Source organism: Pistacia vera, unplaced genomic scaffold, assembly GCF_008641045.1.
Source record: "Pistacia vera cultivar Batoury unplaced genomic scaffold, PisVer_v2 Contig474, whole genome shotgun sequence".
NCBI lineage: Eukaryota > Viridiplantae > Streptophyta > Magnoliopsida > Sapindales > Anacardiaceae > Pistacia > Pistacia vera.
Window position 1 is genome coordinate 152,782 of NW_022196306.1, and position 14,096 is coordinate 166,877.

Below are 14,096 nucleotides of genomic sequence, written 5' to 3' on the forward strand. Positions count from 1 at the left end.
CCCCCTCCGACAGTGGTGGCCGGCTGTCATATTTTTTGGGTAAGTTGAGGGTATTTTTATTAACTTTTAATGTTTTATTATAAAGGTGTTTAAGAAATAAATAAATATAGGGGGTATTTTTATTAATTTTCAAATCTTATATCATATTATCCGGCTAATTCAACTTTTTTTTAACTTTTTTTATAAAACTTTTCAAAAGAGTATAAAAAAAAGTGAACCAAATAGAGCCAAAGAGTCTATTATTTTTATGAACAAACTTTTAATAATAAAAAGTTTGGATAATATAAAGAGTATTTAGAGATACTCTAACGTTTTACACGGGGAGTTCATGAAAGTCTTGACTAAATCGCATGAATTTGGATAAAACCTTTCTTCAGTTTGGCTGCAATTGCAAACAAACCGTCGATGATTTCCAATTTCAGATCAGAAGAGCATTCATTTAATGGCACACAATTTTATAATAAACTTTAAATAATAATATCAGACGATAAAATACTTTAGAGCTATTTTTAAAAGTTTGGAATATAAATGGCAACATATTTGAATAAGGTAGGGTTTCCAGGTTGATGAAATGACATATGCAAATGTGAAGCTTTAAATTAATATAATAATTAAGACTATGATTGTGAGAATTTTGAGTATCACAGTCACAGGTACGGAGTCCTGACCACAGCCTCCCAAAATATCGGTTCGACAACTAGCTCCCTGGTCTCCATATGGCTTGCCTTCGTTTCTTTCCATTTCCATTTCCATTTTGTTTCGTTTACCAAACAGAACCAAAACCTCACTCACTTCCACTCTTTCTTTGTGATGAATTTCAATTCTTTTCAAGATCAAGATATCTACATTTTGCAAAACAAGCCGGTATTTCTTTCCCACTCTTTCTTTAATTTTATCGTTTTAATGTTTAAATAGGTGTTGTATCAGATTCTTATCTTTGTTTATGTTCATGCCTAGTCTTGGATTAATTTTTTTTCTTGAATTTTGATCATTATTTTCACTTCGACTTGCTCTGTTTTGATTTATTTTACCAAGAAAAACGCTAGGTTTTTGTGAATTATCAATGCGAATTGGAATTACTCTATGGTTACTAGTTTAATAATTAACTGTACAAATCTGGTGTTTGTGTTTGTTACTCTGTTAATTAAGTGGATGAGTGAAGTAATTGTTTCAAATTGTGTACTATAGTTGGTAGTATATTCTGTTGAAATGATCAATGGGGATTTGCAACTTGTAGCCTCTGTTGCAGACGAAGCGTGTGCCAGGAAACAAGTATAACAGCAGTCCTGGCACGCCTAGAACGAGACTGGAAAGGCTTTTGAGAGAAAGAGAATTACGGAAAAACCGGTCAGCACAATTGAATGATGTAGAGCCAGCTTTCTCTGGGAGTGACTCATGTTTTAGTGATGGTGAAAATTGGAGTGTACTTGATGAGGAAGAGTTTATTGCAGCAGCAAGAGCTTTAAGTGATAGCGCTGAAAGGCTAGAAGGGCGGTCTAAACAGCGTTTATTGGTGGTTGCCAACAGGTTACCCGTGTCCGCCATTAGGAGGGGGGATGACTCGTGGCAACTTGAGATGAGTGTTGGGGGATTAGTCAGTGCACTTCTTGGTAAGCAGTAACTAAGTCTTTTCTGAATGATCACATGAATTGCTATTCTAATGATGATGTTGCCTGCAATGTGTCTTTTCTTGATTTCGTACGGTTAGTTCATAGTTTGGGTTTCCATTTTTGAAGTGAAGGCTGATTGAATCATGGTTATTTTCCTAAGGCGTGAAGGAGTTTGAGGCCAGATGGATTGGCTGGGCTGGTGTAAATGTACCTGATGATATTGGTCAAAAAGCACTAACTACAGCCCTTGCAGAAAAGGTTTGAAATTTGTCTCTATATCTTGAACTTAAAGTTCAATTAATGTTAAAACTTGTGGATCAGCTACCATCTTGGATTATGGTATTGGTGTTTAACAACCAACTTTATCCTGTGCATTGTGCATGCACACAGCAACATTTTCCTTTTTCCTCACCTTGCTCCATTTGATTGCAGAGGTGCATCCCAGTGTTCCTTGATGAAGAAATTGTCCACCAATATTACAATGGTTATTGTAATAACATTTTGTGGCCTCTTTTTCATTATCTTGGGCTCCCACAGGAAGATCGTTTGGCAACCACTCGCAGTTTCCAATCTCAGTTTGATGCATATAAAAAGGCAAACCAATTGTTTGCTGATGTGGTGAACAATATTTATGAGGAGGGAGATGTTGTTTGGTGCCATGATTATCACTTAATGTTTCTTCCAAAATGTCTAAAAGATTATAACAGCAACATAAAAGTAGGTTGGTTTCTTCATACACCCTTTCCTTCCTCAGAAATACATAGGATGTTGCCTTCTAGATCAGAGCTTCTGAGATCTGTTCTTGCTGCTGATTTAGTTGGGTAAGGTCATGTAATTTTTGGCAAGATACTTCTAATAACATGTTTGCATTACTTGTTAATTATGTTTTTATTTCTTGTCCGTGTTCTGCTACTTATGTTTAGAGGAATGATAATAACACTTATAGTCTGTAAAATTTGGAAGGTATCCAGATTCTCCTTGAATTTTTGGAAGTTTGTTAGGATCTCACATTGGAAGGGAAAAACGGTGGGCATGTGGGTTGTAAAGGGTTTGTGTATCCTCCCTTGGCAAGAAGGTTTTTCAATGAGAGTTCTACCCAAGCTCATGAAAGACTTATGGCCTAACCCAATTGTTTGAGTTGTTGGGGTGGGTTTTTATCATTGGTATTAGAGCATGATCCTGTACCTACGTGGCAGGCTGACCTTGGGCTCGGGTTGCTACCCTAAGAAAAGGCATAGAGGCCCACGGGAAAGGGGATCCGCGTAGTCACCCAAGGGGTAAAGAGGCCGATGTGGACATCAGTTGCGGAAGCGTGATGAAATGTTAGGATCTCACATTGGAAGGGAAATGGGTGGACATGTGGGTTATAAAAGGTTTGGGCATCCTCCCTTGGCAAATCGGTTTTTCAAGGAGAGTTCTACCCATGCTCATAAAAGACCCATGGCCCAACCCATTTGTTTGAGTTGTTGGGGTGGGTTCTTATCAAAGTTTTACAAAATCTATCAACTACTTGAATGGCTCATAAGTATGCACCTGTGAATCTAAACAAAATGAATTATTCTTTCAGTTTTAGACACTCTAATCAATGATCCTATTTTCTAGTTTAACAAAGATAGTATTCTAGTTCCACTAAGTTGACAATGTCTTTATGAAATGAACTCTAAAGTTGTCACCTTCAAGTCCCATTGGAATCCGATAAGGTGATAGTGAGGAGCACAAATAAACTAAAAAAAAAGGCCTCTTGGTATTACAGACCATGGTGCATGTATGGCCTGTTTTAGCATGCTTGTGAACTAATTACCTACTGTAGAAGTATGATGTGGCAATATTAATTCTATGTGCTATCAAGTTCTGATCTGGCTTTTACTACAGGATTTATTTAATTTCTTTTGCAATGCCAGTTTCTGAAGATTGCTTTGACTATTATTTAGATTTGTTTTTTCATCTTTGCAGCTTTCACACATATGATTATGCAAGACATTTTGTTAGTGCTTGTACTCGTATTCTTGGGCTTGAGGGCACACCTGAAGGAGTAGAGGATCAAGGAAGGCTGACTCATGTGGCTGCGGTACATATTGGCTGATAACTTTCTCATTTTTTGTTCCATATACAGCTACACAACTGGAGATTTAATTGTGATGCTGCATAGTATTAAGAATATTTATCAATATGAACTCTTTGAATTCTTTTTCATGATGCAAACCTTTGTTTATTTGGGAGATTGAAATTACAGTTTCCAATTGGGATAGATTCTGATCGGTTCATTCGAGCTCTTGAACTCCCTCAAGTCAAGGATCACATTAAAGAATTGCAAGACAGATTTGCAGGCCGAAAGGTGGGAGCTGCTTATTTCATGATGAAGCAGTATATATATAGCCATCTTTTATTGACTTCTGTAATGGTGTGTGTCTATATTTTTTTGCAACACATAAGATGATTTTCAACTAAAAGGAATAACCAACTTGAGTGATATAAATTTACACCCTTTATTAAACTTGTCCAGCTTACTGCATTGATATACTGGCGTTAAATTTATATAGTCATTCTTGACATGCTTTCTACTATCTATTTTTTTTTCATATATGATTACCTATTGTTACTTTTCAACTATGGACAGGTTATGTTAGGTGTTGATCGCCTGGATATGATTAAGGGAATACCTCAAAAGATTTTGGCTTTTGAAAAATACCTTGAGGAAAATCCAAATTGGCGTGATAAAGTAGTTCTAATTCAAATTGCTGTACCAACAAGGACAGATGTTCCTGACTGTAAGCTCCTTAAACACACTTCTCCCCACTAGCTTCTGTTTTCATCATGTGATAGTAATGCCATATTTATGTTTTTTTATCACTTGCTCATGTAGGTCATTAGTTTAAATAGTTACTAGCATCATAATTAAAGTTTAATTTAGCCTTCTCTTCATGTGCTTAGATTAGAATCGTGTTGTCACATGTGTTTTGAGCAACTAGCCTCTTTTGCTAAGCATTATGGCTAATTAATTAATAGGACTACGAGGCCAGCTTTTCATGATGGAAATTATGGAGCAAATTGTAGGAAGCTAAGAAATGACATGCCCATAAATCATGTGACATAGGGTGTTAAGGTAGATTTGTGGGAATTAAGGACAAGAAAAGGAGTTAATTCACCGGAAGGTATGCTCAGTGATCTAAGATAGATTAAGAGAAGCTTGACCAAAATGGTTTGATAATGTATAATGTCGACTTTTGGATTCTTTGTGTTAGAAGAGTTAGTTCAGGTGGTTGGGATGAAAAGAAGGATCAAGTTCAAAAATTTATATAGGTAGAAGTAGTGAAAAGAGACCGGATTTCTAAAGAAGTTAGAAAAGGTATGACTTCAGATGAGTAATGCTAGGTCCACAACCCAATCTTACAACGTTATCTTACAACCCCCGACGTGGCAGCTCGTCATTGGTCAGCTCGCAAAATAGGTCCCGTCCACTTGTGTGGGTCCCACCTGTCCATATGCAAGCTAACCAATAACAAGCTGTCACGTCCGGGGTTGTGAGAGAAAGTTGTAAGAGAAGGTTGTGGACCTAACATTATTGGACTTTAGATAGTATGAAATTGAGGAAGAGGATTGATTTAATGACTCCGAATAGTTTGGGATTAAGGCTTGATTGAGTTTATTCGGTTTGGTTGACTAGATGCAAGGTGCATATGCACTCTCCTTCGCGTGTCTTTTATTGCTTTGCCTTGTTGCATGACTTGTGTATGTATTATTCATGTTCTTATCTATTTATATATGCATCTGACCCTGAGGTTTTTTTCCAAATGGAAGTATATGTTACTCAAGAAGCTGTTGCTTTGCTTTTATGGATAGTTAAACTATTTTACTTTCAAAAAATTTATTTTTTCTTGAAGTACTGACAGTTTTATTCATTAATTTTTTCCTCCTATTTGGCTTCCTTGCAGATCAGAGGCTTACTAGCCAGGTTCATGAGATTGTTGGGCGCATTAATGGAAGATTTGGATCGCTTACTACTGTTCCAATACATCATCTGGTTAGTCATTACCTTGTAATTTCACTATCTGTTAATACTATATCACAATAACATACATATAAATCCATGATTTCTGTTTACTCATTTTCTGCAATTTACAAATTCCTTTCAAATGTAGCATTGGTCTATATGGAAAAATATTTGGCAATATTTCTGTATTCAGTTGCTGAATTATTTATTAAATTTTAAAGTAGAAGCTATGTTATAATTTCATTTAATAAAGTGGTTTTTAGATTAAGAACTTTTTCTATGGTCTTCAAAAACAGTATCTTGCTAAATGACTTTCAGGGGCAACATAAGATGAAATGTTGTCATTTTTGTGATTTTTGGCATCAATTCAGAAATAAAAAGTTAGAAAAATTAGTCAAAGCAATATATGGCTTTGCATGCATTAATTTGTCTTTGACCATACTGCAAGAGGTTTTCAGCTAATTTTCTCTGAACTTTCTTTGTTCCCCTTTAGTTTTTCATTCAACTAATTCTGTTGATTGGTTAGCTGAAGGTTTCTAAAGCATTTCCTCTTTATTTACAGGATCGATCTCTTGAATTTCACGCATTATGTGCACTTTACGCTGTTACTGGTACTCATTTCGTGCTGTAACACTCAGAGTCTTTAATCATTATTGTCTTTATCAATTAATACTCTGTCGTAAGTACTGTCAATTTTTGCCAAATCAGTAATTGACCACTTATACCTACAATATTTAAGATGGATGGCCTTTACATGGAAAGCATAAACAAACAAATTTCAAGGAATTGTAATTGATAGGCAAGATTGTTCATCTTTATGTGTTTATTGTAAGGAAAGTTTGTAGCTAGTTTCTGCTTCTATTGCTTTTAAATCATATGAGCTACTTTCTTCAAGTCTTCATTTTCGGGAATTGTAATTGATAGGCAAGATTGTTCATCATTATGTGTTAACTGAATGAAAGTTTTAGCTAGTTTCTGGTTCTATTGCTGTTAAATCATGTGAGCTTGTTTCTTCGAGTCCTCTTAAAAGTTTTCTTTTTTAATTGATTATCATTTGTATGTTCCTATGCAACTTTCTATTTCTTGAAAATTAGTAGTGCTTCAAACTTTTTTGTTATGCTAGCTAGGTATTGGAAATTAACAGTTCCAGAAGGGCAAGTAATGATCATTTGTCAATATGAACATTTTTTTTCAATTAAAATACAAATTTGATTATTTCCAAGCATCCACAAATACATTTATCAGAAACTGAAGACTAGTTACTTTATCGCATGCTTCTCAAATGTGAACACAATTTATGTATACTTCTTTGCCATAATTTGTATATAAAGAAATCTTACTTGTTCCAAGGTTTACAATGTAGTGGAAATAAGTATTTAATTGAACTTCAGTCCATAGCAGGCTAGCCATTATATTCTCTTTATTCTACAAATAAATATGTCTGCTTAGAAGCCTGGAGGCTTATAATTCCATGTCTTCCTGGAATTTTTTCTTGTTTAGATGTAGCACTTGTTACATCTTTGAGGGATGGAATGAACCTTGTCAGCTATGAGTTTGTTGCCTGCCAAGATTCAAAGAAAGGAGTCCTGATTCTGAGTGAGGTAACTAAGTTATTTATTTTATTTTTTTTTAATCTCTTTAAGTTTATATATGATTACTCATTGTTAGATGACAAAGAGAGTTACCCATTGTTAAAATGAATATACTGTAATCAGATATCGTTTGGCCACCAATCAGGTCATTGTTCGCATGTCTAGAATTTTAGTTATTGATGTTATCACTATCATTAGGTTCTGTTAAAAAATTCTTTTTATTTCTAGTTTGCAGGTGCAGCACAGTCTCTTGGTGCTGGGGCCGTATTGGTAAATCCATGGAATATCACAGAAGTTGCTGCTTCAATTGGTTATGCTTTGAACATGCCAGCTGATGAAAGAGAAAAGCGGCACCACCACAACTTTATGCATGTAACCACTCACACATCTCAAGAATGGGCTGCAACTTTTGTAAGGTGTTCACTATTTCCTCTTTAATATTTTTCTTATTTGATGAGTTTGAACTTCAGTCAAAGCTTATATATTTGTTTCATGGAGGTCATAAGTGGCATATGTCCTACTTTTTTCTTTTACTCAGTGCTGTCCACCCTGCCAAATACACCCACCCACCTTTCATACCCATATTTGAGAAAATATGCATTATTATTATTATTATTATTTTTTTGTTCTTTCAATAGACAGAGATAAGAAAATGGTTGCTTTCAATGTTTTCTTGATGTTAGATATTTAGTTGTTCTCGAGAAAGAGAGATCAGAGAATGAGCATAATCCTTCTTTTCCAAATCACAAAATTTTTTAAGTTGGTTTTGAATCTATAGTGGGGGACCTCTTTATGAATTACTACCAAAAAGTGAGCCCCTATAAACTTTGTTTCTATATGCAGATTAGATTTAAGACACATTTCCTTAGATTAGGATTGGGTTTATTTTGCTAGTTGTTTTAAGATGAATTTAATTAACGTTATTCACCTGGGCTGGAAAAATAGGAAGAAGATATTTCCTCATACAAGCTTTAGTTTGTTATTCTATTCATTAAGCAAACTTTTCTATACCATTTGTGACATAACTGGAAGTTTTTCCTTTTCGTATGATACACTAATCCAGAAATTTTCTGCTATGTAGTGAACTCAATGATACCACTGTAGAAGCTCAACTGAGAACTAGACAAGTTCCACCTTTACTTCCTATCAAAGCTGCGGTTGATAGCTTTTTGCAGTCCAAGAATCGATTGCTTATACTGGTATGCTCTTCCTTTTTGCCTCTGGATGTTGAATCTTGGGCAATCTGGCTACCAATTATCATTGTACAACTCCAAATATTCCTTATTGTCAATTCTTTGTTCTTAATTTTTAAATAGTTGAGGCACATACAAAGTGTTGCAAGTTAATTGCTGTCTTTTTTCTTTTTCCAATTAAATGAGCGAGGCTCAGGAAAGGGATGTTATACATAATAAATCTCTTGTGATTTTTATTATGTTGGATCCACAAGCTAGTGCATGTGAGGTGACAATGTAGAGAGCTTCTTTTATTAGTTAAATTATAAAAATTTGTGTTTGTGATTTTTATATATTTGGTCCATGAGCAAGTGCATGTGAGAGGACGTGGAAGAGCTTAATGCCGCTTCTTGATCAAACACCATTGTTCAAAAACTCTGGTGATGTGTTGTGTAACACTGGGAAATCAAGTGTCTAAGCAACAATGTGTGCCCAACAATTCATGTTTTAGATTCACGATCTCCATCATCAAAATGCTTCCATTTTACAGGGATTCAATGCAACTTTAACTGCACCAATGGACTCCCTGGGAAGAAGGGGTGGTCACATTAGAGAAATGGAGCTTAAATTGCATCCAGATTTAGAAGGTCCCTTGAAGAAGCTTTGTGATGATCCAATGACAACCGTCGTTGTACTCAGTGGAAGTGACAGAAGTGTCCTAGATGAAGTACTGTTGTTCCCCAGATGATATGTTTTCTGCCATTTGCATATATTGCTTTGAACTAACAACTTCTTTTTACAGAATTTTGGTGAATACAAAATGTGGCTGGCAGCAGAAAATGGGATGTTTTTACGTCTTACAGCAGGAGAGTGGATGACAACAATGCCAGAAAATCTGAATATGGATTGGGTTGACAGTGTCAAGGTTTATAACATTAATTAGTATGTGAAAACTAAGTTTCTATGTAAACTTCTATCCACACACTAAGCCATTGATGGATTTCATAATTTCAGCATGTTTTTGAGTATTTTACTGAAAGGACACCAAGATCACATTTTGAGGTCCGTGAAACATCAATTGTATGGAACTATAAGTATGCAGGTATTTGATAATTTCATGTTCTTTTTAATTTTACATTTTGATATAGAAAAATCAATGACACTTGCTGATATTGTTTCAAGGATTTATTCATTTATTTTCTGGAATACTTTACCTTCAATTAGACCTAGAGTTTGGAAGGCTTCAAGCTAGGGATATGTTGCAGCATCTATGGTCAGGCCCAATCTCAAATGCATCTGTTGATGTTGTTCAAGGTGGCCGATCTGTCGAGGTCCGGGCTGTTGGTGTTACAAAGGTACATGCACTTGATCTAGCTGCAAGTTTTACATGCTTTTTCTGTTACAATTAGAATCACACTTGGATTTCTTTCACACTTATCATTTAATCATCAGGGTGCAGCAATTGATCGTATCCTAGGAGAAATAGTTCATAACACAGGCATGAAGGCACCTATTGATTATGTGCTGTGCATTGGACACTTTCTACAGAAGGTGTGTTTTTCTTGGCTTAAACTTTTAGTAGTTCTGCCCATTGTAAATATTATTTCAATGAAGGTTTTAGAAGAAAACAGGCTTGGACTGCATCTTTTCTTATCCTGCATTTCTTTAACTATTACATATACATTTTTTAAGACACTAGAAGCGGTTCTTTATCTGGTCATGGACTTGCAAGATTCAGATTTTCCTTTATAGTTGTCTAATACTCGAGGTGTACCTTTATGTTGGACACTGAATTTTGGTGGAGTTAGTTAAACATGATCTTGAAAGAGATGCACTGGTTTCATTGTGTTCTAGTTAGACTAAATTCGAAAGTAAGTCCAAAGCCACAGGAACGTGCCCAGACACAATAGATTATTGATTATAAACCTGAAAATCTAAACAGTTGTATTTTACTTTGTTGATTCAGGATGAAGATGTCTATACATTTTTTGAGCCAGAGCTTCCTTTCGAATCACCTCCTGTAACAAGACTCAAGGTGGCTGATCATTTCAGGACATCAGTTTCACAGTTACCAACGGGTGGAAGTGAGTCCAAGGTTCATTTTAAGAAGCAACGGTCCTTGTCTTCCATAGAAAGAAAAGTCACGAATTACTTGGCCGGTGGTATTTGGCGGCCTACCAAGCATGATAGAATGATAGTGAATGAAGGTTCTTCGGTACTTGACCTCAAGGGTGACAATTACTTCTCTTGTGCCGTTTCAAGGAAGCGATCACATGCAAGATATTTGCTTGGATCGTCTAGTGACGTCGTCTTACTTTTAAAGGAGCTGGCAGATTGTTTACTAACTAGGTGAATGCAGAAGATTTGAGCACCGTAGTGATTGTGTAGCAGTTGCAAGATTGTTCGCAAACAACATACTAAATTTTTGTTCCCAGTCCACTATTTTACACACACCAATCTGTTCTCCAAAATAAGCTGTGAGCCTCTCTTTTTGGATGTGTTTCAAGCATTGGCATCACTTGTAAGTATTGCATATTACATTCATATTTGGAGGGGAAAAGAAAATAAGAAAAAGATTATTTCATTTTACTAACTGTTGCAAATTGGTGTTTTCTCTTCCTTGTTGCCAAAGCTAGGTCTATGTATACAAAATATGTAGTTGTCCTATAATTGACATATTATTCATGTTCATTTAATGAATTGGTTTTTATCTTTAATCTCCTCGATTATTTTGACTCACATCATATTAAGAGTTTGTTTGATCTTGCTACATCTCGATTGGATTAAAGAAAGAATTGATGGACAGAGTTAATGATATGATTTGAAGAGTTTTAAGCTTGTGAAGACCAAAGACTCGGAGAAGATAAAGTGATTCCCTTAATGCGTGGGATGGGATGATTGGTGACTATTGACTATCTATAACTTAATGGAAAATATTTTTAGAGCAAACGCCATATTCCCATCCGATGTTTAGCAAAATTTTAAGTCGATATCTTTGATTCTATTTATTCTAAATTCTCACTTTTAAGTAACGTCGTTTCTTTTATTTTAACATATTTTCAACTTTTCACTGTAATACAACATATGTTGGCAATTTGGCATGCAAAAGTACGTTGACGCTTTTTTTGATAGAAGACAAACTTATATTAACAAAAAATGACTCTATTATTAGCGTTCAAACTGATACTTTTTGGCTTTTTTCGGCCAATTCCAAAGTCCAAAATCACTTTCAAAACTACCGTTGGACTCCCCATAACATCCTCTACAAAACTCACACCTTTACTTGTCGACCCTATTCACTGTTTTCAACAATATTAGTTTAAGGTTGTAAATCTATAATAAATGCAACAATGATATCAACTTAGGATTTCGCCAAAGCTTGGGTGAGAATATGCCTCTTATTTTTATCTATAACCTCAATTATCCATCTCTGGCAAAGTGTTAATTGCTAAGCTTAATGGCACTGCCGTGGTTAACAGGACAGTCACTCTTGTCGATGTGTACATATTTAATGCAAAACCAAAACCACCAAAAGGAGTGTTTGGTTACCGCATCTCCGAGTGTTTTGAGCTTCAACCATGTTGGCGACAAATTGAGCTTCACCATTACAGTAAGAGTAAAAGGTGGAATGGCAAGCATCTCAAAACTCAGTATGGCTTTGGGTCGTACAGTTGGATGAATGTGATTTACACACTGTTACAAGTCCCATGGCCATAGCTATTGCATAATTTTTGTTTTGTTTTTCATTATTTTCAGTAATTATGCAGATTTCAGAAGCATATAGAAGAAAAAAAAATATATGGAACCTATTCATAGTTTGGTCTTAATTTGCTCAAGCTCATTAAAGGAACATAAATGACTTCCAAATCAAAATTCCATCTCTATATAAATTCTGTATAACTTTTCCGGAATTTGTTACTTGCAAGATAAATATACCCTTTTATCTCTTTTATTATCCCTTTAGAACGTTATAAAATAAATATAAAAGGACTTTTTTTTTTAAATGACTATTTCATATTAACCAAACTGGGTGATCTGATAGTAAAATAGCAAAGAATGATCTAATATGATCTTCCAAGTTCAGTCTCCTTGATGGAAAGAGCAAAAGAATGATCTATATAGTTTTCCGGTTCGAGTTCCACGACCCCTAATAAAGTAGCTACTAGAGCTTTTATCCGACCTCTAATTTCGGGATCCTGAGGATTAGTTAAGATACACACGAACTAACCCGAACACCCATACATAAAATATATATATATATATATATCACGAACTAACCCGAACACCCATAATCATAAAAAATTAATATATATATATTTCATATTTTTACACATAAAATCCACCTCAATTCACACCCAATCTCCTAAAGTTCAAATGCATGCAAAACAAAGTTCTGTTTTGTAATATTAGAGTTTAAATTAAAAATCATACATTTTTTATTAATACAAATTAGAGCTTAAATATAATTTAACAATCATAACTAGTAAAGATGTTCTTATTATTTTATTTTTTATTTTTTAGATATGATATTGGCCACCTCTTTGGTATAACTTGAATTCAAGACCGGATTCGACCACAATGTGTGTTTGATATTCAATTTTAATAACCAGAACAAAAAGAAGTTACGTAACAATACTACAGTAACAATACTACTATAATTTTTTTTCTAAAAGAAATCATGGATCACAATGGGAAATTTTTCAGTTTTGTTTTTTTTTGCATTTCGGTATGCAAAATTTTTCTTTAATCTCAAATATAATACGCATGATCATACAAGTTAATTCACCCTTACGATTACAACCATGAGGTGTCTTTGCATATCTTCTGTGTCTTCTCCCTCTGTTAGTCTTATGTGCTGATCAAAACAGGTTATTTCACTCACATTCTATTGCATCTCTTTAGTTCATTTTGAGAAAAAGAATTTTAATGAATGTTATTCATATGAAATAATAATATGATTTGATCAATCACAGTCTATATAGTGCGCATTCGTGCAACAAATCATTGCATGAATAAGGACACCCACCACCATATTTGCCTCTGTAAAAACGACGAGGGAGAAGCTAAGGCTTCTCGTCTTTACAGTTTACAAATACAGCTTCAATGGCTTCGGCGCAGAGCTCACCCCTGACGAGCTTCCAAGCTTTCGGGTAAACAAAACCAGACCATCATCTTTCTCAAAGCTCTTAGTTTGAACTCATATATAACAAGTATGTTTAATTATATTGGACAGAAATTGAAGGAGTGGCATCAGTGTATAAAAGCGACCCACAGAAGTACAAGTTGCTGACTACAAGATCATGGGAATTCGTAGGCTTACCCGATGATGGTGTTGATCCAATCCCAAATAAGAAAAACATCTTAAACAAAACCGATTATGGCCAAGATATCATAGTTGGGTCGTGGATACTGGTACGTAAAAAAAATAACATCAACATATATTTACAAGAAAGTCTATAATATTAAGGTGTTATTTTCATTATTATTATTATTATTGGTAAGCATAAACAAAGGAATCATAAAAACACAAAAGACATACCTTGGGTTAAGAACAAAAACACAAACTTAAAAGACTGAATTTAATCTCTTCTTATTTATCTGTCTTAAATATACAAATGATAAGAGACAAGAGGAGAAGAGCAAGCAAAAGAACACAAATGCAAAGACATCCTACCACAAGACATACTCAGGGATAAGATCCAAAAAAAAAAAAACCTAAATAAGATTAAGA

General features: G+C 34.8%; 1 protein-coding gene across 2 annotated transcripts; it reads left to right on the forward strand.

Moving 5' to 3' along the window:
- The first annotated feature begins 613 nt into the window (after window positions 1–613).
- Window positions 614–11,044, forward strand: LOC116146181 (alpha,alpha-trehalose-phosphate synthase [UDP-forming] 1-like). 2 transcript variants are annotated; one of them, XM_031431589.1, is made up of 18 exons: window positions 614–864; window positions 1,238–1,610; window positions 1,771–1,868; window positions 2,043–2,431; window positions 3,564–3,678; window positions 3,844–3,945; window positions 4,228–4,378; window positions 5,543–5,631; window positions 6,164–6,212; window positions 7,102–7,202; window positions 7,422–7,609; window positions 8,275–8,392; window positions 8,916–9,092; window positions 9,168–9,290; window positions 9,380–9,467; window positions 9,548–9,720; window positions 9,818–9,916; window positions 10,332–11,044. In XM_031431589.1, the coding sequence occupies exons 1-18, from the start codon at window positions 811–813 to the stop codon at window positions 10,716–10,718; spliced, it is 2,874 nt and encodes a 957-aa protein (XP_031287449.1). In that variant the 5' UTR covers window positions 614–810; the 3' UTR covers window positions 10,719–11,044. The 2 variants fall into 2 exon arrangements, with proteins under 2 accessions (XP_031287449.1, XP_031287450.1); XM_031431590.1 differs by having other exon boundaries at window positions 9,590–9,720.
- The last annotated feature ends 3,052 nt before the right edge of the window (window positions 11,045–14,096 follow it).